This window comes from Helicoverpa armigera, chromosome 1, assembly GCF_030705265.1.
Source record: "Helicoverpa armigera isolate CAAS_96S chromosome 1, ASM3070526v1, whole genome shotgun sequence".
Lineage (NCBI taxonomy): Eukaryota > Metazoa > Arthropoda > Insecta > Lepidoptera > Noctuidae > Helicoverpa > Helicoverpa armigera.
The window spans coordinates 10942263-10968977 of record NC_087120.1 but is presented as its reverse complement, the minus strand read 5'-3'; the positions used below and the strand labels follow the sequence as shown (position 1 = coordinate 10968977).

Here is a 26715-nt window from a genome sequence, read left to right as displayed (position 1 = left end):
TAAATTTTAGTGCAGACAATGGATTTGTTAATTGGCTCTCCTTACATCTTACTTCAACACAAAGGATCGGTTATTTCATCCTAACTAAATAATGGTTTAACTTTATTTAATAAAAAGATGAAAAATCAAAACCCTTTTCGCAGTCGGGAAAATATAGCTTGATTCCGAAGTTTCTACCATAGGACAGAGAAATTCTACCATGACAAATATCCTCTTTTTGTCTGTGGTATTGCGCGAATGAATAGTGAATTGCCATTATTAAAAAATAAATGTCAACTTTAATTTGCTTTAGTTGCGTTATGCATGCATGATTGGGAAAAGATTTTTTTATTAGATGAGATTACTGTTTTCAACAATTGCTATAGTTTGGTAATATAATAAAGAAGATCTATTTTGGTGACAGCAACAGACACATTGGTGATTTTCAATCAAGCGTCGTAACGACAATATTTAGATTCATTGCGGCTGAAAGGTAATTTTGATTCATATTTTCCGTTGTATGTGATTTGTGCTTGTTATATATTGTATTTGGCGAGGTAATAAATAGCTATATGTACTGGCTCGTCGTTTAATCCAGCCCTGCTGAAAGATCACGATTTAGTGAATACTTTGCATGTTGTGTCATCAACTGTGTTACTCATTGTTTAGCTGATAATTTTATGATTGATATCGATTTATTAAAATTCTTTATTGATGTAGTTGTAGCCTATAAATGTTCTGATTTCTATATTCTTAAGACAGAACCTTTATATTATTTCTTTTATTATATTTTGGTGAAGTTACTTAGGTAAGTCAATCAGTAGGCAATCATTTGCATCATAATTAAAGCACAGCTAAAAATAACTCATTTTCATAACATCCAATTACCTGCAATCAGTAGCAGCTATAAAATTCTTGATGGTTTGTAAGTGCCAAAGCTGTAGTGGGCACTGTCCTGTGTAATTGTCAGGTCAAGGTACCTAACTGTCGAGCATTAGTCACAAATAGGGTACTAAATTCACACAGTCATTGTGAGGATATATTGCATTTAAGAAAGGGTACATAATGTAAACAGGATGAATCTACCAGTGGGTTATGTGATTATTGTATTAGTGGCTCTACATTTGGTTTATGTGTTCATTGAGTCTTTTACTCAAATTCTGTGCAATTTTATCTCTATGTTATACTGCTGAGCAAAACATCATCATACCAATAAATTGCAAGAAATACAATAAAATAGTTACAATCAATCATAGTCATGATTCATTGCATGGCCATTATTAAATGAATGTGTTTAAGATAACATGTGCTATATTTTTTATTTTATTTGGTAAATTGAGTTGTAGTTTCCTTGCACAAACAAACAAAAATTGTCATGTATGCAATCTCTTTGTGGCGTTCACAGCTGCATGCATTCTTATCTGTGCCGTGAACTGTACGGCTATGTTTTTGTGTACGATTGCTTCAAGTTTATCTTGCTAGCTTCCACCACATCATAACTAGACCACATAGTATAATATTTCATTTAAGTATAAATGGAGCACAGCGGTATTGATTGCAAAGCAATTGTTAAATGTTTTCATGAATACAAATATTGTTGTTATTGTATCAATTGCTTGGAATGCCTCACACATATTTACAGTATTATTGGTTGGTCATTATTTCCTGCATAACATTTAAATTCTTCACTTGCATTCATTAGTGCACTGAGCTTGTATTGAAGTTTTAACATCAATTTAAAAAAAACCTATAATCTTAATAATACAATAAAATAGTAACATAATCTAATTCGATGGCAGTCTAAGGTGTTTAGAAATGTTTTTCCTTGATATAATAAATAGGGGTTTCCTACATTGTTTGCAAGTTGTATTAAAGGAAAAAGACATTGTGCTTTTGCGACTGTCACTTTTCAACGCATTGCATTTATCATTGAAACAAAAATGTTGCTTTGTGTACTAATCTGCTCTGATAAAAATTTTTAATAATTAATATTATCATGTTTCATAATTATTTGTTGTAGCATATCAGCAAATTAGTGTGAATATAAAAGATACAACATAAAGTGTTATGTTTTAGGAAAGATGCGAGAAGATGATTGACTCTACATAGAAGAACTTGAAGGTAATATTCAAATTATTTGTAAGTTTTTTTTTAAGATCATGGCGAATTATATCTGGAAATAATAAAATCAAAAATCTTATTATTAAGTCCTAGTCAAAATTTAACTTTTAATACTTATTTTGAAAATATATTTTTTCTCCATAAATAAATTTAAGACTTAATTCACATTAATGTTTATTGCATTATTATTTGTTTATAGATTAACAGTGATATAGAAAAACGTAAAGATGATGACATCAGAGGAATCCGACTCCCTAAGCACCGTCCCATCAGAAGGGCATCCTGAAGATGTATCAGGTGTGTATTTAATTTAAACCTTGAATATAGAGAAGTATATGTATTATAAAATTCATAAAAGTATTGACAACTCATCATTTTGCCTAGTCTTTTCCCAAGTATGTTGGGGTCAGCTTTCAGTCAAACTGGATACAGCTGTGTAGTAGTGTTCGACATGAAGCGACTGCCTGTCTGACCTCCTCAACCCAGCTGCTTGGGCAATCCAAAACCCTTTGGTAAGACTGGTCATCAGACTTTCTGAGTTCTGACTACTGTTTCGTCAATACTTTTATGTGTTGGCTAGAATTTGCTACTCTCATACTGCATTAAGTAATACCCACTTCAAATTACACTGTAATAATAGCAATTTCCATATTGAAGCTTCATAAAATTGTTCATGCACGTGGCTCTAGTATTTTCCTTCCCACACTAGGTCAGTAGCCCTCCAATCCAATCAATAAAGAAGCTATCATGTGTCTATTGTGAATTTATATGTAACTAGGTTCATGCTTGGATGTACCAATTTTGTTACTTGTTATGTATTTTGCCTTGCACTATAAACCAACTTGTGATATTTAGGAATTTTATGGTTTTATCGAATGCGCTAATGTCAGGAACTACTGATTCGATTAAAAAAAAAACTTTAGTGGTTACCTCCCAATACCGAAATGAATTCTCCAAACATAGTAGTTAATTATTCCTCATAACTAATGCATCATATATTTTACTCACAACTAATGTTAAGTCTTAACAGCTTCAGGCACAGAAGATGCGCCTTCCTCGATGGTGTCCAGCGAGGCGGAGTCAGAAGGCAGCGTGTTATCAGAGGCGAGGCACGAGGGCGAAGCGCATACATTCACAAGCGACCCCGTCACGGAGATGACCAGTTCACATACTGAGAAACCGATGCCTCCCGTCAGTGACTGGAGGAATGTTGGCTCCACAGTCGGCGTTACTCCATTCGTGCCTAAAGGTTAGTCTGAATTTTGTGGCATACATACTACAGTCCGGGATAGCTTTTAACCTGACATATTGGTTCACCTTAACTATGGCTAATTACTGTCTTAAATGGTACAGATTTACATTGCTCTTGTTGAGGGCTGCAACGTCATCTCTACTTTCTAAGTATATCTTAGACACCAATGGCTAATAAAAGGGTGTAGGAAAACATCTTGATGATACCTGGACTATATAGTCTGAAATCGCCAACCCGTATTGAGCGAGCGTAGTGATAAATGCTCTATCCTTCTCCGTGGGAGAGGAGGCCAATACCCAGCAGTGGGATGGTAAAAAGGCTGCAACAAAAAACATTATTTCTTATCAACTTTTATAAAAGTACCACTTATTAATTTGTAATACAGGATCGATGCTGCCATGGGGTGGACACAAAGGCCCTGTGCCACCAGCAGACTCCGACCTGCGTCCGGGCGAATTTGTTATGAGACTGCTCTTTACTGAATTCACCGTACAAGCTGAAAGGAAGATGGAGGCTGTTATGGCTGAACCACTTGTATGTATATTTTATGTCAACTAAACAGTGATAAGAAACCTTTTTTATGACCTGTCTTATATAATGTTTGTTAATAAACTTCAGGAAAAGCCACTAGCGAAAACCTTACAACGCGGTGAGGACCCACAACTAGACCAAATACTTCAGGCGTTTGGTACCGTCGCCGAACACTGTCTGCCTTCCTTACTACGCGCGTTATTCGGCTGGCTGGAGCGACAAATGGCAGACTCACCACAGCTCAGTGAACAAGCTAAGAAACCACACCAAGATCTCAGAAACAAAAGGTGAGGGAAACAATTGAATTGGTCTCTATTTCATACAGAGTAAATGTTTTTTGTTAGAACGAAGCGAGCATTATGTTTGAGCTTGTTGAGATCTTATGATGATAAGTTAAGTTAGGTATTTTTTAATCTCATATTCCCTATTCATGCGTCCATACCGCAGTAGTTTTGAGAACCAACACTGTCTAGCACGGTGATATTAAGTAAAGATCTGTAGCAAATAATTTTTGATAACATTTATCTTTAAAAAGTAACTACGGTGTGGATCCGTGATATAAGTTGCAAGATCATAGGTAACATACACTCCACCACTAAGAGCTCTATCAACATTGAAATGTAAATATTATTTGTCTATTTCTAGCATAATATACATAGTGTCAGGCAGTGGAGCCGGCACTGAAACAGTAGAGCGCAGCTGCGAAGAGTTACAAGCTGAGAGACGGGACCTTGCAGTCGAGTTCCTATTCTGTCTCGCTTTAATAGAAGTACTGAAACAGCTGCCCTTTCACCCGGGCCATGAAGACCTTGTACAGTACATAGAGAATGTGGCCTTCAAACGATTCAACTATAAGGAAGGGTAAGTTAATATGGAAGGAGGTTTAGACCCTTTGTAGATCATTTATGCCCAACAATTTTGGTTGCTAAGCGCTGATTGAAAGAGTTTCGTACTCTGGTACGCGTTGCTAGCATTTTTTTTTTTGTATTGCAGTAGTTGCTTAGATACCAAAATTTTACGGTATCCGAGATTTACGGCAGAGCCTTGAGCATAAAGGGTCATAAACTAAATAAAGAATCTCAGTATAACTGAATATACTCTATTTTATGGCGGATATATTATTAAATAATATGGCAATATTTTCATATTAAATAATATAAATATTTTCGTATTCAATAATATTAAATAATATGAAAATATTTCCGCCTATATTAATCAGTCTATAATACTTTTATCTATATTCAGGTTGCAGTCAAATCCGAACGCCGCCAACGTGCACTTGATAGCTGATCTATACGCTGAAGTTGTGGCGGTACTCGCACAGTCGCGATTCGCTTCAGTCAGGAAGCGGTTTACTGCCGAACTGAAGGTAAAATATGCTTTTTGTATATTAATAAATTTTTTCAGTACATTTTTCCTCTAATAATTTTTCCTCCTCTGTAGTCAGTCATTTGATGGCTTGTGCATACGCCAAAATTATTTTATGACAGTCTAAAGCTTTAATTCTTATTTTTAATGCGAAATGAATTCATGTAACATTTAATTTATTTATAGGAACTGAAAAGTCGTGAGCCATCTCCGCATACGACGCAAAGCATCATCTCACTTCTAATGGGCATGAAGTTCTTCCGTGTGAAGATGGTGCCTATTGAGGAGTTCGAAGCCTCGTTTCAGTTCCTTCAGGAGTGTGCGCAGTATTTTCTAGAAGTAAAAGATAAAGATATCCGACATGCTCTAGCTGGACTGTTCGTTGAAATTCTCGTGCCAGTTGCAGCAGTAAGTTTCAGTCATTTGTTTTATTGACTGCCATAGTTTTGTACCATAAACCAGACTGGTGTCTTATGCGGGCTTATCCACATTACTCACTAGTCTCTATGTTTAATGCACATTATAACTACAATAACGCAATTATATATTGATTTTTCTTGATAATTATTGTGGATTCAGATTTTTGTTGTTGTTAACTCCTCAGACTGTCAAGAACGAAGTGAATGTTCCTTGCTTGAAGAACTTCGTCGAGATGTTGTACAGCCACACTTTGGACGCCAGTACTAAGTCCAAGCATCGGTTGGCGTTGTTTCCGCTGGTCACCTGTCTCCTGTGCGTTTCACAAAAACAGTTCTTCTTGGCTAATTGGCATTGTTTCTTGGCCATGTGTCTATCACACCTCAAGAATAGAGACCCCAAAATGTGCCGGGTGGCATTAGGTAAGAGACAAAATACTTAATACAAAGTTTGTCATAATAATATTTATTAATTTGTATGAACTGTTAATGTATTGTCAAATTGTTGTTCACAGAATCTTTATATCGGCTATTATGGGTGTACATGATCAGAATCAAATGCGAAAGTAATTCCGCCACCCAATCCCGCCTGCAAAGCATCGTCAACTCACTCTTCCCCAAAGGATCTAAAGGAGTGGTACCACGTGACATGCCGCTAAATATTTTCGTCAAAATAATACAGTTTATAGCACAAGAAAGACTTGACTTCGCGATGCGAGAAATTGTTTTTGACCTACTCATGGTAGGAAGACCTATCAAAATTATACTGACTCCAGAAAGAATGTCTATCGGTCTCCGAGCCTTTCTGGTTGTAGCGGATAGCTTACAGCAGAAAGAAGGGGAGCCGCCGATGCCTAGGACATCGGGAACTCTTCCTTCGGGGAATACACTGCGAGTGAAGAAAACTTTCCTAAATAAGATGTTGACGGACGAGACCGCGCGGTCTATTGGCATGAGCCCGTACTTCCCGTATGTGAGGCGAGTGCTGGTCGAGATACTAAGAGCTTTGGACGCCCACTACGGTCGGCCGTTGATGCTGACCAATACTCAGAATGTGACGAAAGAACAGGAGATCAATACGGGAGAGAGGAAGCCCAGAATTGATCTGTTTAGGACTTGTGTTGCTGCCATACCAAGGTAAAATTTTGTTCTTTTTTCCACAATTTAAATGAAGAATTTAATGTACATTATTTGTAATGAATTTATTTCCGTTTTGTAGACTGATTCCCGAGGGTATGAGCTCCAGTGAGTTGGTGGACCTCCTGAGTAGGCTTACCGTTCACATGGACGAAGAGTTGAGAGGCCTCTCCTTCCAAAGCCTTCAGACTCTCATAGTGGACTTCCCCGAGTGGCGGCAAGACGTCCTCGCAGGGTTCACGCAGTTCCTAGCCAAAGAAGTTCAGGTAATAAGTTAAACATAACAGAGTGCCTAGTGCGAGTTGAACAAAATGTTGCGAATGACTTCACTGTCGAGTTTAGCGAGTATACTTCAAACGAGCCGAATGCAATATTTAAGCGAGTGTGAGTTGCCATCTCGCAAATAAGTCGCATCACGTATCCTCACGGCGAATAGCGATGATAATTTTTGTTAGGTTGGTGTTCCGTTCGCTTGGTGGGATAAACCTACCAAATTTAGAAAGACGTCATTAACATGTAATCGTATAGGACGACTGTCTATCTAAATTTTTGGGGTTATTGTTTGGATGTTTTGTTTATGTTGGACGCGACGCCCGAAAAAAGTTTTTAGTTGTTTTAAATTAATTAATTTAAAATGAAGACAAGTTCTTGTCTAGCACCTGGCGTGCTAGGGAATCTTAAATATTTCATTATTATATTTCTATGAGTCAGAATCTCAGTTACTTGTTCTAAATACACACTGCACATTTTTTGGGATACATGTTTTTCTTCTCCAATTGGTCTTTGATAGGATCCAGTGGCAAAAAAGAATAAAGCGGTACCTAAGCACCTGCAAATAAAAGAAGGAGAAAGTTTCTTCAATCATATACATACCTAGTTTTGTTTTGGAAATTGACATTGTAACTAACATGAATTGATAAATAGGTATACGTAGGGTGGATTTTAGATTTGTGCTTTGTCTCAGTAAGCCCTTGCCCCAATTCTGGCGCTTTTGTTGCGTTCATCATGGGCCTTTACGGCCGCAAATATCCTCCAAACGAAGAAAAATCGTCCTGCCATATTTTTGGTATTATTTTCTCTAAATAAAAACTTAATTGTTGATATACGAATATCTCCTCACTTCACTTTCACCACAAAAATCTTCGTGAGAACTTTTTGGTTAAATTCGATCGCATTTGTATTTATTTACTATTCGATCTGTCAAAATCTGAATCTCGCACTCGCATCACGGCAGAAATAAACCAATCACGTGCCTGTCACGTTCACTTGAGAGTCCGAGCGATTCGATTTCGAAAATTTGTAAACTGGCACTCGCTACTTTAGGTTCCAATTTTTGACACTAGGCGGAGCTGTTTTTGTTCCATACAAATCTTAGTATACGCGCTCTCATGTGAGTCCGTAAAAAAATTCACGAAAACTCGCACTAAGCACTCAGTTGTGTAAGGTGACAATGAACCAACAAACAGGGTCCCATTTTGAGGTCCATTTCTATTACACTCTCGCGGATTTTCTTCAGTCACCTATTAATAGGGTATTCCATGCATTTTTGAAATATATCTTAAATAAATTCTTTAGTCTTGATATATCTCTAAAAAATTAAAAATATTTTTTTTTCTCACGTTATGTACGAATATAAATTAATTGTTTTATCATAATTTCAAATTTCGCGCGTATTTCGCGAAAACGCGGCACACAACGGACGCCATGATTGTTTTTTGGTCATGACGTCATTACGCTACTACAGCTGTCAGTAATACATATTTTGATAGGGTCATTTCGCCTGTTGGCGACCATTTAGTGCAGTTGGCAAGTTTGACGGCGATATTTGTGTAATGTATTCCTTATATACTCTATTTTAAGATTAACTTTCAGTTGTATAAGAAATATCTTACGTTTTCTATTTAAATCGATAAACCTCAGAATTAGGCGTTTTACCCAGTTTGCGTCCACAAAATCCAATTCGCGTCCACCCATGGTCCAGTTCGCGTCCAGCGGCTTTGAAAAGGAATATAGGGGTGAAATTGTTAAGAATTAATAAAGAAAGATTGTATTTGAACAATTTCTTTATTTAACAATACACTTAATTATTAAAAATCAACATTATCATCATTTAAAATTCACTTTACAAAATAAAAATAATTCTTCTCAACATTGGTTTAAGTAACTTAAAATTAGGCAATTAATTTTGAAACTTGAAGAATAAACAGTAATCAATTCTGTTAATTTTACTCTAAATCACAGGGAATGCTTAAGATCCGCCTTGATTATACTAAGTTTTTGGCCATATTTTTTTTTTATTAGCCTATGCTGTCCCACTGCTGGGCAAAGGCCTCCCCCATAGCCTTCCATTTTTCTCTGTCCATCGCTATTTGTGGCCAGTCCGAGAGGAAGCTGTCCAAGTCTTCTCTCCAGCGTTTTCTTAGTCTCCCTCTCGGTCACCTTCCATCCTCAGGGATCCAGTGTGTGGTGATGTTGGCCCACTTGTCCGGGTGCATTCGACTTCAACTTTGCAGACTTATTGCCCAAATCTACTATGCCCGGATCTTGGACCGGATAATGGTGTTGCGTAGGTATCCGGTCACTAAGCCGTATGCTGAGCAGGCTACGCTCCATGCTCCTTTGGCATACTTTTAGCCTGGACTTTTGAGATTCTGTCAAAGACCAAGTCTGAGCGCCGTAGGTTAGGATGGGCAGAATACACATGACTAGTTTCCGCTTCAGACATAAAGGGAGTTCTCCCTTCATGGACCAGTAGCTCTTCCAGGCGTTTTCGATCCGAAGATCGATTTCCTTTCATATTAAATTAACAAAACAATTTAATAATTTTGTGTAAACATACAAATAAAAGAATTGTTGAGTCAATAAATTATCAGACAAGGTGGCATTTTCTTTGCATATTTTTTATCGATTTATTCTTCTCTCGAATAACATTTAACGCTTTATTTAAATCTTCTTCTGTGTATGTTGTCTTTTCCTTCTTTTTTCCTGTATCGGAAGAACTTATCTTAAATGATGAAAAACTTATATCAGTTGATAATTTAATTATAACCACGTATATATCTTAATAAAAAAATGTACTGTTTAATATATTAATATTAAACAGTATGTTTTAATTATTTTTTATAAGCAAGTATTTAACGAAAACAGTGGACGCAATTTGGTTTATTATTATAGAGGATAGTTTTAGTTCGCGTCCATTGTGGACGCAAAGTGGAAGTTTCGTAAAATTCGATGTAGTAATTCGCGTCCACCTTATTTTACTCGTTAAATATAAAAAAAACATTACCAAATTCATAATAAACATTATACTTTTATTCATCATTAAACTGTAGAAATAGCTATCTATCCTAAAATTCACATAAAACAATATAAAACTTACCATCAAACACGCCGCTGCACACTAATTTTTATCTAAAATTCTGCGTGTTTTCGCTTTCTTGTTGAAGAGCCTAGACTAATTATTTTTTCTAAAAGGATTGGTTGGACGCACAGAACGTTTGTCTATCTGTGCGTGCCTCTTATACATTAACGTATTAGCGGTAATGACTTTTCGTTTGATTAGTGTGTTAATTGACTTGTTTTCGAGGATTTTTAAAAGGAGATCGGCAAAATGGACGCGAACTGGGCTATGGACGCGAACAGGCGAAATGACCCTATGTATTGAAAATTTTAACTGACACTACCGTAATGACGTCATTAGCATGGCGGCGACATTTCGTAGTGTTCAAAGACAGATAAAAAAACCTAAAAACTTTAAACTGCAATAAAAAAATATATTTATGTACCTTACGAAGTGAAACTAACATTTCCCGATTGCTTTTCCTCTAAACAATCATTGTAATTCACTTTTAATTTTTTTCTCATCTAGACTAAAATACCCTATTGATTAGTTAATATATTGATAAAACAAAATAATTTTAACTTTTTCATCCTGCAAACAACCTTATTTTTATTTCGTGTGATTTTTGCCCACCTTAACTTACATCGGCAAGGTTAAGATTATATGAATTTCTATTGAAAAAATAAACAATAAAGAAATCTGAAGAATATAAAATAAACATTCATTACACCTTTCCCAGGACACGTCACCGCAACTAGTAGAAAACGGTCTCCGAATGCTGTTACAACTGCTAACAAGTTGGAAGAACGGCGAGCCCACAGTGAGCAGTGTTCCTACAAAGCAAGAGCCGCTGGCTTCTGTGATCCGCGGCGCCGAAGCTCTGGGCCTTGTGATGTTGTGTCAATGTAAGGCGTACCCGAGGCGGCTTGCTGTTCATGTGCTAAGGTAAATATGATAAAAATATGGTGATTAGGGTTTTTGAGTTACTTTTCAACCGTATCTGCTATAGTAAACTATGTTTCTGTAGTAGATGCATGATGATTCTTGATATAGCACCAGAATAAAGACAGATTTTTTATTGTCACAGTAAATAGTTTGTATAGCGTGTCCATTTTGGAAGTAATACAATACATAAAACAACAAATATTTGGATTTATGTCGACCATCATCTTACCAAGCATCTGCGACTGTCAATTGGAAGAAAATTGACAGCCCATCTCCCGCCTTTTTAACTCAACACCATAGACAAGACAACACCAAAGAGTTTCCTAATTCTATTATGTATTTTCAGAGAGGCTAAATATCTACTAGAGAAATTACAACTGACCCGCGACGAGCCCGCGTTGATTGACGCGGCTGACGCACATACGGCGTACTTCGCGGAGAAATGCCTGCCGTTACTGCCCCCGGCGGAGAAGGGAGCCATCTTCACTGCAGGACAGATCGACCTCGTGTGGTTAGCTGAGAGAAGCCATGCGGTCTGGACTGCAGGTATGTATAGTATTTTGTTAGGGTTCGAAAGTAAAAGATATGTCTTTATTCGCAAATAATGGAATATTGCCCTTTTTGAAAGTAAAATTATACCTAGTAGGAATCGTGTCAAACTTGATCATCATATTTCAAAATATATGTTATGTTTTACAGGTATTCAACATGACGAAACTTCGAGTAAGAATAGTTGGAGCGGCAGCGCTTCCAACGGCGCTGATCCTTGGGAGGTAATTAAATAAATAGTCGTAAATTGATTTATAACTTCAATATAAGTAGATACAGAGACTTACTTTAAAGTATTATATTCCAGGTGGTATTGTTCGGTCTGTTGGAGAGGAGTAGGGTACCCGCCCGGTGCCCTTCCACTATCCTGCAAGCATGGCCCATTCTGCACGCCAGGATACATGCGCTTTTCACCATCATTGAACCAGCGTAAGTATACTATAAATGTTTCATAGTGAAATATGTACTATCCGCTTTAAAAAAACTAGAGAATCCGATTAGGTAGAAATGTAATCTAACTTATACAGTGGCCAGTAAAGATTAAATATATCTTTTATAATGTAAATATTTATAATTTCAGACCTGTGAATGACAACCGAGCGTCATTGCTATCACGTGGGCCGGCCTTGCCGAGGAAACCCGAAAAAGAACGAGACGGATACATGCAAGTCAGTAACTATTTACAATTCAGTACTGTCATTTACTGTTTTTAATTTATGTTCTATAATCTGTTTGTTTTTCTCCAGGTTTGGAAGTACTACATGACAATGGCCTACCTAGTAGTGCCGGCTGTACCAAGCCCAGTTATCCGCTGTGCAAGTCCAGACCTTAGTCTGAGGTACGTATCCAATATACTTTACTATAGCGAACTAGTTCTCAAAGATTTCTTACGTATGTGCCGAGAACACTTCTATATACGTTTATGGCCTATAAAGTACTAAGATATTTTTTCAAAAATGTGTCATAAAAAGGCGCCATCATTGTCCTTTTACATGTATCAACATGTGTCCTGTCTCGTAATTTCATTTGTTTAAAACCCTGAGTCGTCTCAGTCTCACCAGTGTTCTAGCTTACAATCCATTCTGAATTCCAATGTGGTGGATTCTTCTTATTTTCTTAAAGGCAATGATTAAAAATATCAACGACATTGATCAAACTGAATTTTGAACATATGAAATTTTAGAGCTTTGTATTTCTGGAGGCATAATCGTACGTCAGTGATTCTCGGTACTTTTTGAGATTGTTGTCGTACAGAAACACAGTGTTATTATTATTGATTAGCAAAATGGCTTGATATGTTGAACTTTTTTTTTTTTGAAAAATATATATTTTGATTGGCATTAAAATCTATATAATTAATTATATACTGTACGGTAATTAATATGTGCAAAAATAGATTTTGTCTAAATTTATTATAAAATATATTGGTATTTTTGTAGCTGGCATCGCCGATGTATGATAGAAATCAACCTAATTTGATTGCAACGTATTGTAGCACCAGTATAATTCATACATTTTATAAGTGAAAATGAGATCGTAGCAAAAAAGTGTGTATCCAAGTGAATGCATGACTGACGAAATATTTTTCACATAGTTGTTGTCATAAATTGTTCGACTGAAAAATAACACACAACGATAAAAAACATTTTCATAATACAAACAGACTAAGTAAAACGTTTGTCCCGCTATTGGTCGGCGATGCCAGCCAATTTACATGAAAATATTAGTGCCCCGGGAATGTTGACCGTATTCCATTCATTTGCGTGTTCGACGCTCCTATGGATAGAAAGCTTTATTTCGCAAACAAGTTTTTCCGCATGCGACAACAAATAAACTTAACACTTACTATATTAACGTGCACAACACTATTTAATTTTGGCCAAATGGATTACAAAAAATATAAACGGAGTCTGCGCATTTGTTCTCTCAAAACCCTTGTTTATATTTTAACAATATTTATTTCCTAGTAGACAATGCTCTAGCGTTGTTTTATCTCTACCACCCTAAGTTTAATTGAATATCACTGTCTAATCGCCAGATATGCAAACACAGACATTATGTTCATGATTCAATACAATCTTACTATAATAACATATAATATCAGTTTTTGAATACTTTGTGTTTTGATAGTGGCACCAAATTGCATGTTGTTGATTGTCAAATTCACTTGTGCCGTACTCCAAAAATAAATTTTGAAGAGTGCTTGCACACGAGGCAAATTAGAAACTTAAAATTGAATCTACAAAATTGTCGAGAGCCCTAAGTTTCCACATTATTCATTATATGCACAGTTTTCCCTTGCTACCACCCAATTATTCCACTTCAATAGATATATATAAAATTATATTAAAAACAAGTTTTATTCAATTACTTTATGGTTTATTGTTTCACAAGTTTGCCTGGTTACTTACATTTGTTTATTTAAAAGCAGCAGGAAATATCTTTACCTGTAGATGAAAATAATACATTTTAGTGTATCAGTTGATCAATTATAATTATTTTCACAACACTGTACCGTAGTCCTGACGATGAAACTAAGTCGACGCAGACATTTACTTATACACCTGTACTAAACTGATTTATTGTAGTTAATGAATAAGGGAGAGTGGGGTAGAGGAATGGAGAACACCGGGTATGCGGGTGAGCGCGTAAGCTTTGTGGATATCCCGTGCACCACTAGGCCAGGGAACTATCGGCGTGTGTCTGTCCAGTAGCACTGAGGCGGAGGGGTGGGTCGGCCTGGCCGCGCTGAGCTCGTCCAGCGAGAGCCTCAACGCGCCCGGCGGCTTCTTCACGCTGCCCTTGAGCTATGCGCGCGCGCACAGACAACACAAACGAACGAGGTGGCCATTGACGCTCGCTATGTGCACGTCGCATTCGATTTTGATCATTACTTCATTGTGTCTGTTCCATCTCTATGTTCACTGTTTGTCTCTCCCGGCTGGGGCCGTTTACTCTCTTAAAACATGTAGAGCAATGCATTTTACCTTCAATGTATCTAACGGCTAAGACGGACTTAAATGAAATACCACACTCATTTTCATTTCCAATATGTTTTGAGGTGGAACTGACACAAGCCTTTTGCTCATGGTGGGTAATTCAGTGCAGTGGCCTTTTCGGGTGTGTACCATAATACAAAGGTCACTGTAATGTCATCCCTCATCAATCACGCCTAGGTCAAAGCACAGCTAGCGCATTCCATAAGATGTTGACCCTCGACGCCGTCGAGTGGGACGGCGAGGATCACCGACAGTTGTGTTTGTGCCGGTCAAGCGGTGTACACTTCACACAAGTCACGACCATACATGCGTATCTAACATGTAGCGTTCTGTTTTATGTTTGTAATTGACAACATGTGCATACACTCATAATGGATGACTATTATTAGTTTAGTATAGTTGCCAATGAAGGACTGCTTGCGTGAGCATAAATGAAAATGACATGTTAATATAACGCTTAAATTGTTTATAGATCCTTACAAAATACTAGTCATTTCTAAGTTTACACATACTGTATAACAATAGTTACACATAGCTTGTCGGAAATATTCTAGGATTGATGGCGCATGTTACATTCAAGCATCGTTGACGACGAACTTGTACAAAAGTGACACCAGGGCAGCGGCTGGAAATAATTTCCATTTAATAGGATCGGTTCTGCAAAAAACGTCTATGCTGTCAACGTCACACCACAAGTAGTTCGTACCAATATTGTCATTAAAATAATGGACGATCGCACCTTAAAAAATTAAAAATTAAAACATACTCATTTCGTGATCAGAAATATTAAAATGTTTAGTTCCCCTAACACTGTAGCCACACTTGCTCGATTACAGTATTATTCGCTAGACGTTCATTCCACAAAGCTGAATATGCTGGTGGGAATAATTTTTCACTAAGCTCCACGTAGTTTACTATATTTATCAGAATATATAGATTTATTTTCTGCCCCAACAGTGCAATCTTCCTATCGGCGTGTCCGGAGACACTGTGGGGGTAATATTATTTGGGTCAAATGTTACATGTCCTGACGTCTTTTCTCCTGATTATTGCTATATACGTCATGTGACGATAGACTTATTTGTGATGAACCATAAATTGACCTGCTTTGCATCCAACGCGAATATGGGTACGAAGCAGTCAATTTGACAAATGCGGTACACCCAAATGTATGCTACAAAACTCTTAAAGAAGACTACAAATACTTGACATCACAAATATTCTACAGTTACACGAATACGTGTAAACCCTACTGCTCTTATCATAGTCCGTTAAATATATAGTTCTGTTTGTGGTCACATTACAAGCTATGATATTTGGGCCGTGATTTTGTACCATCAGCATGAGTAGCCAGAATTATTATATTCAAAAAAACTTATCAAATGTTGATGTTCATGGTCCGTTTTGACACAAAATAATAAGAGAAATAGTTTATTGCTGCACGAGTAAATCAAGCAGTTGGTATCATGAAAAGTTGGTATTATTGGAATAACTAGTAACGTCATTTCGCGTAATAAACCCATGATAAACCCATGATAAATTATCACTTGCACTTCAAAAATATGTCGTCGGGTAAAATTAACTAATTCATAGATCATTGTGTTGTAACTGTGTGTTTGTAATGTGTGCTCACCGTCTATATTATTTCAGCCTCTGAAGTTTTTATCTTTTGGACTGCATATTTTGAGTACCTATATTAGTTAATTACGTATAAATATTTCATAACGAGAAAAGAAATTGACAAAAAAAAATACAAGAAAAACACACTTAAGAACTTTGGAAGAGGTGGGGATCCTTTCTTTACCATCCCATGCGGCATTCGTTTAAGGAGAAACCACACATTTCAAAGGTTTTGTCTAGTTTAAAACGCTTGAATAATATGTCAAATTGTTGAGTAAAATTTGTGTTAATGAAATGGTAAAGAACTAAGAGGCTGTTATTGGCGCGGTAGGCAGCACTTACAAGCAAACGTCATCGAGAGCGCGAGCTCGTTCGTGTTAACAGAACTGTCGTCAATCTGATGTACAATGCGATTCATTTGTTGGCTTTGTTGGTGACGTTCATACTGTTTTATGTTCTTAACGCTTATATTGTTGACCCAATATTATTTTATATCTGCTTCTAATAGTTCTAGATGTAGTTAGACAAGCTTTTATGTATTGTTGTAAGTTTTGTGTTTTGCTATTTTATATTTGAAGTTTTATACAGTTATTGTAAATGCAATGTTTTTTACTATACAGCAACAAGTAAAAGCTTTTTAATATGACAATAAATCCTGACTATCCAGATTTGTAATTCACACTAGTTGTATAAGGCTGATTTGTGTACGGTTTGTTCGTTGATGATGAGTTAGCGGTATGCGTAGCTCGTCTCCTGATTCGCTGAGCGAGCGCAGCGGCGGCGAGGCGCGAGGCGTGCAGGCGTCGCCGGGATCCCTGCACAAGCTGGCTGTGCCTCTCGCAAGGTGCGAGGTGCCTGAAGTCCGGGACGCTGCCGTCGCCGCCTGCGGGAACATCAACCCTGACGCACTAAAGTTATTATAATCAATACATACAATACACCAGGTTGTTAATGTACAGTCGCCCATATATTTGCTTTACCAATTTCAACCACAAAAAGACTCATGAGTTGATGACTACTTTCACTGTACTGAGACTTGCAAGTAATATTAGTATACAAACGACATTTTGATTTGGAGGCGAAGCAATTTTGCTATCCGACTATACATTGACAAATTAAAAGTGAAAATATTTTTTAAATTTGAATTACATGCTCATCTTGATGACTTTGTGCAGGGATTTGATGGAAGAATTGCTTCCTCTGCTGCGTGAAGCTGTAGACCGTAAACAAGAGAACATGCGACGACGTCGACGGCGGGACGCGCTGCGACTACACCTCAATAAAATGTTACTACTTATCGCTCAGAAGAAAACTTTCGCTAACAGGTAACGTATTAGGGCCTTACTACAAAAACTTTAACCGCTGTTTTACACTTGTCTAATAAAATTTTGGCTGCAAAATGAACCTTATGTCAATGTCATAATTTGACATTTTTTTAGACAAGGCATAAACTGACGTTTAAAAGTTTTTGTGGTAAGACGGTTAGAGTTAGAGAGGGAAGAGATGTCACAATTTCATCTGGTTCTAATAACGTACCTAAGATAGAGTAAGAAACTTTCGAGTTCGCATTTTGGCAATACCTGTTTTCTAGGAGATTTTTCGTTGTGACAACTTCGCTCGTCATTTTCTTCATGAATCCTTTAAACCCGAATCTTTCACAGCCAACTTACTATTCGTATTGTGTGCAGTGCGTTCGCATTAGAGGGAGGCAGTTTACACCCGACTCTCACGGAGTACCTTGACGGAGTGCGGCAGTGTCTCGAAGTGGAAGCCGAGAAAGATGCGCCCGCCGCCCGAGAACAACGCATAACATTCGCTGACTTTACCACAGAGCTCATCAAGAGCTTCCCATGTAAGTTATTCAAGATCACTTTTACTAAAATATAGAAATTGCATTGATATAGTTCTCACGGAACTCGATAGTGCGGTGTTCCGAAGACAAGTACGCGCATACGTGGTTTACCTACATATCTGGCCCATGACCAACCCACCGGCAGCCGACTTGCGCAATGTTATGCCCGGTTTACACTTTGTTAAGTTAACACTGCAGGTGATTAGTGTAGGTGTTTAGTAATCAAGGTGTGAACGGAAGCGTAAAGTGATTAGTGTTAAGTGATACGTGCGATTAGTACTTATTGATTAGTGCGAGTGAATAGAATCAAGGTCTATTTTTGTTGTTAAGTGACTACCCCCTCTCAACTATTCTACTACCCTCTCTCGCAATTTGCCTGTACTAATCAGTGTGTAAATACGTGTGTGTTAAGTGCGCAGTGTCAAGTTCAAAGCGAAAATGAAGTGGACGGAACAACATACTTTAAAATTCGTACAAGAATACATAAAGTTTGAATGCCTATACAATGTAAAGTGCGCAGAATTTAAAAACAAACAGTTGAGAGATGCGGCCCTATTGAAACTGGGTGAAGCGATGGGAATTCCCGATTTCAAAATTGATCGTTCATTTTCTATATCAGATACCACAACAGATACAATCTCCTTAATTATTTGTCTCAATATTAGGCGTTGTTCATCTTCCATTTCTAGAGACACTATGCACAACGCACAGTACCACTATGAGCTTCTTCCTAAACACTGTGTAAACGGAGATGGAACACTTGAGACTTATCGCGTAAAGTTAACGCTTAACACTTCACACTTCGCAAAGTGTAAACCGGCCTTTATGTTTCATTACGACAAAAAGTTTATCGAGAACAATACTTGCAGCAATAAATACATTTCATAACTTCTGCATATTTTTCTTCATCGCAAGTTGCAATGATGGCAAGATGGCAAAATACAACTTTACTAAGTTTTTTATCATCCTTTAATTTTCTTGCAGTGGAGATGTACGGGTCTCTGATGAAGAAAGAACTACTTCGGAGCCTATTCTCGCTGTTCTCGGGATGGTGCGGACCGCTGGCCAGGCACCTTGGCACACTCGTGCCCCAGTCGGCACAGCATGAGAATGACGAACGCCTCAACCTGTCCGCTCTCAAAGTAAGTGACGCTTTTAATTCACTTTGAATTAATAGTATAGTTGTAAGTCCGAAAGCAAGTTTTTTTTTATTATTCTGTGGCACTAGAAAAATACTCGATCAGATGCTCCAAAGTTCACATAAGTGCGGACTGATGAGTTTCATGGCTGTGATGCGAATTTCAATCACAATGTTGCTCCATTTATTCTTCCCAACAAAGAAAGCATTTTTGGGGGTTGTCTAATATAATTTTGACTTACAACAAATGCTGTTTTTACAAAGTTTTAGTACAACTTAGTTTTATTGTGTTTAGGCTATGAGCGCGTTGGTTTGCTGCGGTCCGTGCTTCGCTCCCTCGGCGCTGGCGGAAGACGGCTCACTCTACCCGTGGCTAAGCGAGATGCTCTCCTCCACTCATGATAAGGTATGTAAATCGATAGCTTTACTTTTTTCGTAAGTAAGTATGGCAAGAGCAAGAATCTACTAATTGTCTTATTACCTTATTGTAATCATAGGATTTAGATTCTCTAAAATCCAAAAGTGTAGCTTTAAATCCTTTTCTGATTACATACGTGTTTAGCTTACCCCAACCTAATCTTCCCTCTTTTCACCAGATATACGAGTTGGCACGAGAGACGATAGTGCTACTTCTTGACTGCAACCCCGACATTGGGCCGCTTTTGGACTGGACCGTTGACAAATGCTTCACGGGGACGGCTCGTGTAGCTGACGGCTGTTTTATGGCTCTCGCTACGATATTCAGCGCACGGTAAGATTTTTCTAAATTACATAATTTAAAACCAGGCTAACGTTCGTTCGCTAGTACATTCCACCCTGCAATTTCTTTGGAGATGATACACAACAGGTAAGGCATTACTTTTAGCTACTAATATCTCGTGCGAACGGAAATGACTGCTATGTATTTTTATTTACTTATCCTAGAAATAAAATGCATTCGAATCCTGCTTGTCTTTTTATGTAGCCTAGCAAACCTTCCAGCTTACGCGAATAACTTAAACCCTAGAATACGGTGATTCCATACTTGCCGCCGTGCTGCTATGTTTAATTAAAAAATAAAGCTCACAACCGTACGAAGCAGTTATCCATATTTTGCGTACGTTGCAACTTGCGCCATCTGTTGGGTTTCACATGAACCCGTTGTTTCAGAGCTGTAGTAGTAAGCCGGGGTAGCAACAAACTTAGCGAATTAAAAAGACCTTTGCAATACGTAGATGGCTTTCGCGTCTGTTCGTCCTTCAACGGGGCTTATTGCCAGGTTGTAGACGGATCTAATTTATTACAAGTGTTCAACTCGAATCATATTCAATATCGGATATGTTAGGTAGAGTGGGATTAAGAAATCGATTGGAAATTCTGAGCCACTTTACTTCTTATGTATCTTGCGATTCTTTTCGCAAATGACAGATGGAGTTAGCAGTGTGGTATTAGGTAGACTTAAATGGGAGCTTCTCTTTGTTACCCTTACGACAGGAGTAGTATTCACTGTATTCACATAAGAAAAGCCAAAGTTGGGCGAGTGAAGGAGATTTTAGTGGGTGCGAGTCCTACATAACTACCTCTTTTCACTGAACTTCGGCTGTATGTGTAGTTATTTTCTTCGTCCGCCCATGAAAAACGTGTTTGATAAATCGGCCTTGCCATCGAAAAAGTATACTTGTCTGCCCGCCCACGTCAGACTTTTTGTAGAGTACTCTTAGATTTTCTAAAATATGTTTTGTAAGACGTGTGCGTTCACTATTGCTCTTCCACTTTGGTCTAGCTGTCGCAAAGGGCGGCTGCCGTGCAACAAAAGTGCCGAGATCTCGGTTCGATTCCCGGGTCGGGCCCTTTTCGCTTTGTGGGTTTAAGAAACTTTCACAAAGCAGCCCGGAGCCTGGAAAATGTTGAAAACCCGTGCATCGGAGAGCACGTAAATGTCGGTCGTGCACATGAGTGCCTAGTGCGAGTTTTGCAAGTTAACTTTCTTTATGCGTAAATTATCATACAACTTAATGACGTAGCATTCATTTTAGAACTGTTTATTTAATGAAAGCTGTCATCGACACTTGGTTGTATTATAAACGCGCTCACTTGCGAGCGAAATAGTAAACGTCATTATCCGGAAAAATGAATGAACGTGCTATATTCTAATCATGTCATGTAGCATACGACTCTTTACCTACTTCAGCCAAGTTATAATTACGTAACGAGCGCGTAAACTTACAAAACTCAGAATCAGCACTCTGATCTCTCTCCGATAGAGTCGGATTACCGTCCCATCGGGCAATGAGTGTGATGGAATAGTTAATGCACCTCTGTCTGCGCAAAATAATGCTTGTTCACTATAATATGATCTGCGCAGTTGGCCAATCTCCTTCTATGAGAACAGCCGCGGTGGTCGAGAATCGGCTAGGAGGAAATCATCATCATCAGTGTGTTCTACTTTCTTCATAAAAAAAATTGGTCATCGATTATCGGACGTGAGCGGGCAGCCAAAGTAGTCTGTTAAAATCACAGAGTAAGGAAAGAAGAGCGGAAATGCTATAACGGAGATAGCTCAGGCGCCTTCTTCTAGATCAAATTCGTACTGTGGGCAAGACCGAAACGATCAGTTACAAGTGAGCTGACGAGGCATTCGGTTTCTTTGGGACATCTGTCAACGATTTTTGATAATACAAAAAAAATGGTGGGTTCAAAAGAAGGCGTATACGGGTGAAAATAGTAACGATCATCGTCCCTCTCTCACCCCCATTTTGGTGCTCTACTTTCTTAGACGATTTTCCGTTATGGCACCTCCGCTAGTCATTTTGTTCTCCATGGTTAAAATAGTAACAAGTGTCAGATCTCTCAAAAGTTTTCGCTCGTAATAAGCTTTACTGCTCACGATAGTCGTTTGTTTGTTGTATATTCGCAATGAATTAAACTACCTAATTTATTTTAACCTAGTTTTCACCAAGACTAAGGGTAATTTATAGAGAAAGTGGAAAGCTCAATGATTACAAAATCGTTTACTGTACCTACATAAAAGATTTACTGATGGAGTCCAAACATCATCATCATCATCAGCCTATCGTAGTCCACTGCTGGACATAGGCCTCTCCAAGTGCACGCCACTGAGATCGATTTTTGGCTTCTCGCATCCAGCTCCTGCCAGCCGTCTTGCGCAAGTCATCACTCCACCGTGCCTGAGGACGTCCTACACTACGTTTGCCGAGGCGTGGTCTCCAGTCTAGTACTCGTTTACCCCAACGGTTATCGGTTCTTTGGCTAATATGGCCAGCCCACTGCCACTTCAGCTTGCTGATTCGGTGGGCTATGTCGATGGTTCTCTGACGGAGCGATCCCTCAGAGAAATGCCGAGCATAGCCCTTTCCATAGCCCGCTGAGCGACTTTAAACTTGTGGACCAGCCGTACCGACTGTGTCCAGGTTTCGGCTCCGTGAGTCATGACAGGAAGTCCAAACACTCAGATAAAAAGATACGCGGTTGTTAACACCTCCCGCATCCTACTTTTTTTCGTTTACAACCACTATTATTATCATAGTCATAGTCATAGTATTCACTTATGTTTAATGCGAAAAATCTATCGTCACAAAATCTCAGAAATGAGCACAGAAGGCTCGATCAAAACCTGTAACTGGAATACTTTCAAACTTCCAACAATAGCCGATTAGTAAGAAGAATACAATCTAAACTAATATTACGAAGCTGAAGAGTTTGTTTGTTCCCACGAAACCGCTGCAATTAAACGAACCGTTATGTGAAACCGATGGGAAAAACTAGTCAAGAATAAAGTATATTGAGTTCCAGCGAAACTTGAAAAAAATCACTGTACATTGCACAATAAAGTTTAAAATCGACAATATCCACTATGTTATTGTGAAAGTCCTTTTCATCTCTAATGCAGTTCGATGAAAAGGAATAAACAAAAATAATACACGAGATTTCCGACTAGAGTCAATCAAATATATCCCCTAAGAGATTGAAGATTTTTATGAGTTTTATCGTTCGGAACATTCAATATCGAATTGAATTCTATGCGTTTCTAGGAAAGTTTATTGGAAACGATTTGTTTTCCAGTGTTTTACAATTTGCATTGAAGTATTAAAAAGGTGGAAACCTACAAGTTCTAGGTATAATTAATCACCTTGCGACTGACATGCTTTCAGAAAGCTAGAATTGTGATCTGCCTATCAAAATTCTCATTAGTTAGTGCAACTAGCAAAATTAATCGGACGCCATCGCCAAACAGGGATACACAGTGTCAGATCGTGAGTAAACGAATAGAGTGGTCGCATTGGGCCGCTTTGTGACTTTGATCACAAACGATGGCACCACCCCCGCAGCTAAAAAAATTGCTCTATCGAAATCAAATTGTTATTTCCGTTTGTATTAAATCCGTTCCCAGACTTGCTAATCTGTTGCATGTGGAGCCTGTAAAAATGCAATCATCCGAATTAAGAACGTCCTTCTTTTTGTGAAGTCGATATATTGACATTTATAAATGTTTGATTCTTTCAAATTGTAAAAAGGCAATCGCTCCCGAGATAGTAAACGTTATAATCCGATAGGAAGGATGAAATGGAAATAATGCAATCACCGTAAGTTACATTTGACATAATTCAGCCGACTTGCACTAGGCCCTAAGTAGATGTAGCTAGTTTTTTTTTCACGTAGACACACTCGCTCACAAAACTTCAAGAGGACTAGAGACTACTTCGAAACTAGAGATTATTATGCGACCCTTAAAGAAAAGCGTTTGTTGAATATTATAATTATTCAGCACAATACATGAGAGTACTTGAAACTCCGAAATGTTTTCTACTCAGGCTATTATTACATGAGGTAATGTATAAAATCTTGTTTGAATAAGGCTATTAAGACTATGCCCCTTAATCATGTAATGACATTACATGTTATGGCCTGTTTAAGCGGTGGAAAGTTTGTTGCTATTCGGTATCTCCCTAGTGGTACCGTCACGATATTGATACGTGATAACTGATGACTTTCAAAAATATTTGGGAAAAACTTCAATTTCGATTATTTTAATTTAGGTGTGATTAATTATGCGTGCGATACAATAACTCTTTACATATCAGTAACTGTTTGTATAACTGCAATTCGCACTGTACATTTCTGAAGTTAGCTATTGGATTAATATCCATAGAGCATACAATTACGAGCATAGAAGTCGGAAAATCGGACGGAAAATCTCCTAAGATAGTAGCGTTGCCAAAATGCGGATGTTGGGGGGACGAAGAACGTTACTGGCTTCACCCTCGTACTCGTACGTCTCAAGAACCCGTAATTTTTTTGTTAAACCACTTAAACTGACCGCTTTGGTCCCGCTCTCACCACCGTTTATTATTTGACCTAGAAGAAAGACCTTTACCTACCTGCCTTTTGGCATCTCCACTCATCATTCCTTACTCCGTGCTAATATCTCTAATCCGTATCAATTGTCCATTAGGGAGTATCCGTGCGACCACTACACGGCCATCATAAACGTGACCCTGATGTGCACTGGATGTCCTCGCGCGCCCGTGCACGAGAGTGCGTTGCAACTCCTGCAGCTGTTGGACAAGCGATTCTTCGGCACCGTGGGACCACTGCCCTCGGATGATGACGCCGGTGAGTTCAGACCCCCTTTCAACAGGATTCGTTACACTGCAGTGTTGTGACTACAGTGACATGAAAACTACAAAGAGTTGACGAACATGACTCTAAAGCTTGTATCGACTAATTGTTTTATGTAATGTAAAATTGAATGTTCTGGCTGTTCTAGGGTTTATTATGTCCAGCTCTATATTAGATACGGAAAATTAAGTTTATGTACAGCTTATGTCAATTTATTGAAGTTGTTATTGGAATGTCTGATATTCCAGTGATGCTATTGTGTTCTACTATCCATCTAGATTTAGCAGGCAACTTCACTGATTCCAGAAACAACATAAAGCAGGTAAGTGTTTTGGGAAAAATAAAATCCACTAGATATTTTAGGGATCGGTTGTTGGGCGAATTCCTAATACAATATCAATGTTTTAGTTTTGCGAAAACAACAAAATAGATTTGACGTAACATTTCAACAAAAAGAGGAGGATTTATTTTCCAGGTACAAGTAGGTAACATATATTTTTTAAATGTTTTATGTGCCCAATAATACTTTGTCATACGCCTTAAGTCCTGCCTAATTTAGATTATGTGCGAGTCATTTGTAGTAACAACCTTACAGCCTGTCTATCTAAAGGTGTGAATTTGCCATTCTAAAAAGATATCTTCTCCTTTGTGACTGACACATCTGTTACGTGATAAAACTTTGTGTTGTACCATATGTGTAACTGTGTAACTGATTTTGCCTGTGGATAGAATAGTCATCACGAATCTTAAAATAATAAATTGATATCACTTCTGAGACGTATTTTATTAAGAAGTTTTGTTGTTTTTCCCAGTTTCTGTTAACATTTTTTCACGGATTGGAACAAGACATAAAAAGCAAAAAATATATAAGTATTTTGTTTTCCTGTGTAAACAGGCATAAGCCCATCAGTAAACCTATCTATACCTACTGATATGTTAAAGAGAAAAGATGATTGTTTGTTTGAATCAAATTAGCTCCGGATCTTTTGACCCATTTTGTATAATTCTATACCGTTGAAGCTACGTTCACTGCGCTGCACATGGGCTGTTTTATTCGTGTACTCGAACAATTTAAATTAAAGGCGACACTATCTTATCGATAACTCAACTCTTAAGGCTCCTATGCGTTAATGGATCAAATGCAATTAACTGAAAATACCTACGTGAATGCTACTAATATCTATTCAATAACTTACTAGAGAGGAACAAATCACTTACCAAGATCTGTTGAGACCCACATTTAAGGGTTCAAGTTTTGTAGTAAGGATTAAGGATTAGTTAACGGGTAATATGAAAGAAAACACTTGTCTAAACCTACTTTTATTATACAACATCTAGATTAGTTGAAACATTTAATAGAATTGACAACAATGATAAGATTCATAAATCTCCAACCGCAATCGCTTTGAACTAATTTCTTACAATTAAATAATCCCGGAGGATTGCTAAAACTACTACTTAAAGTTATAATCGTTTTTTTTTCAAGATAAACATCTCATTAACATTAAAGTACCTCTTAGTTGAAGCTAGAGTACATCCACATACTCGGTTATTTACCTACTATTTGTTTTAGAAACTACACTACAATAAACATACATATCTGCCGAGCCTTTTCCCAATTATGTATGTTGGGGCCGGCCTAATCTTATACCACTAAAATGAATAAGAACATTTTCATATATAATTCTAAATATTTTCTACATAAGAACTATTCGTAGTTATACAAAACAATTTGAATGAGATCTTCGATTCAACAGTTTATTAAAAAGGACTGCTACTCACATATGTGCCATTTAGGTACAAAAGTTACAAAAGAAGATTACGACGAAAATTATTTAGACGTTTTCAA

General features: G+C 37.7%; 1 protein-coding gene across 9 annotated transcripts in view; it reads left to right on the top strand.

Annotated features, from left to right (window-relative positions):
• Window positions 1–249: 249 nt before the first annotated feature.
• The window catches only part of LOC110379381 (protein furry), an 85205-nt gene continuing 58739 nt past the window's right edge, over window positions 250–26715 (top strand). For 4 of the 9 annotated variants that reach the window (XM_064035233.1, XM_064035228.1, XM_064035229.1 and 1 more), the window contains exons 1-26: window positions 250–472; window positions 2056–2100; window positions 2300–2397; window positions 3131–3349; window positions 3738–3886; window positions 3971–4170; window positions 4529–4744; window positions 5129–5252; window positions 5438–5659; window positions 5856–6090; window positions 6183–6804; window positions 6887–7070; window positions 10884–11089; window positions 11436–11635; window positions 11789–11862; window positions 11946–12067; window positions 12219–12306; window positions 12385–12476; window positions 14350–14481; window positions 17003–17170; window positions 17433–17582; window positions 17946–18109; window positions 19094–19251; window positions 19543–19653; window positions 19844–19998; window positions 24700–24860. In XM_064035233.1, the coding sequence (XP_063891303.1) occupies window positions 2328–2397; window positions 3131–3349; window positions 3738–3886; window positions 3971–4170; window positions 4529–4744; window positions 5129–5252; window positions 5438–5659; window positions 5856–6090; window positions 6183–6804; window positions 6887–7070; window positions 10884–11089; window positions 11436–11635; window positions 11789–11862; window positions 11946–12067; window positions 12219–12306; window positions 12385–12476; window positions 14350–14481; window positions 17003–17170; window positions 17433–17582; window positions 17946–18109; window positions 19094–19251; window positions 19543–19653; window positions 19844–19998; window positions 24700–24860 (4222 nt within the window). In that variant the 5' untranslated portion in view covers window positions 250–472; window positions 2056–2100; window positions 2300–2327. Of the gene's footprint in view, window positions 473–1999; window positions 2101–2299; window positions 2398–3130; window positions 3350–3737; window positions 3887–3970; window positions 4171–4528; window positions 4745–5128; window positions 5253–5437; window positions 5660–5855; window positions 6091–6182; window positions 6805–6886; window positions 7071–10883; window positions 11090–11435; window positions 11636–11788; window positions 11863–11945; window positions 12068–12218; window positions 12307–12384; window positions 12477–14349; window positions 14482–17002; window positions 17171–17432; window positions 17583–17945; window positions 18110–19093; window positions 19252–19542; window positions 19654–19843; window positions 19999–24699; window positions 24861–26715 lie in introns of all 9 variants that reach the window. The other 5 variants (XM_064035234.1, XM_064035231.1, XM_064035219.1 and 2 more) reach the window with 4 other exon arrangements.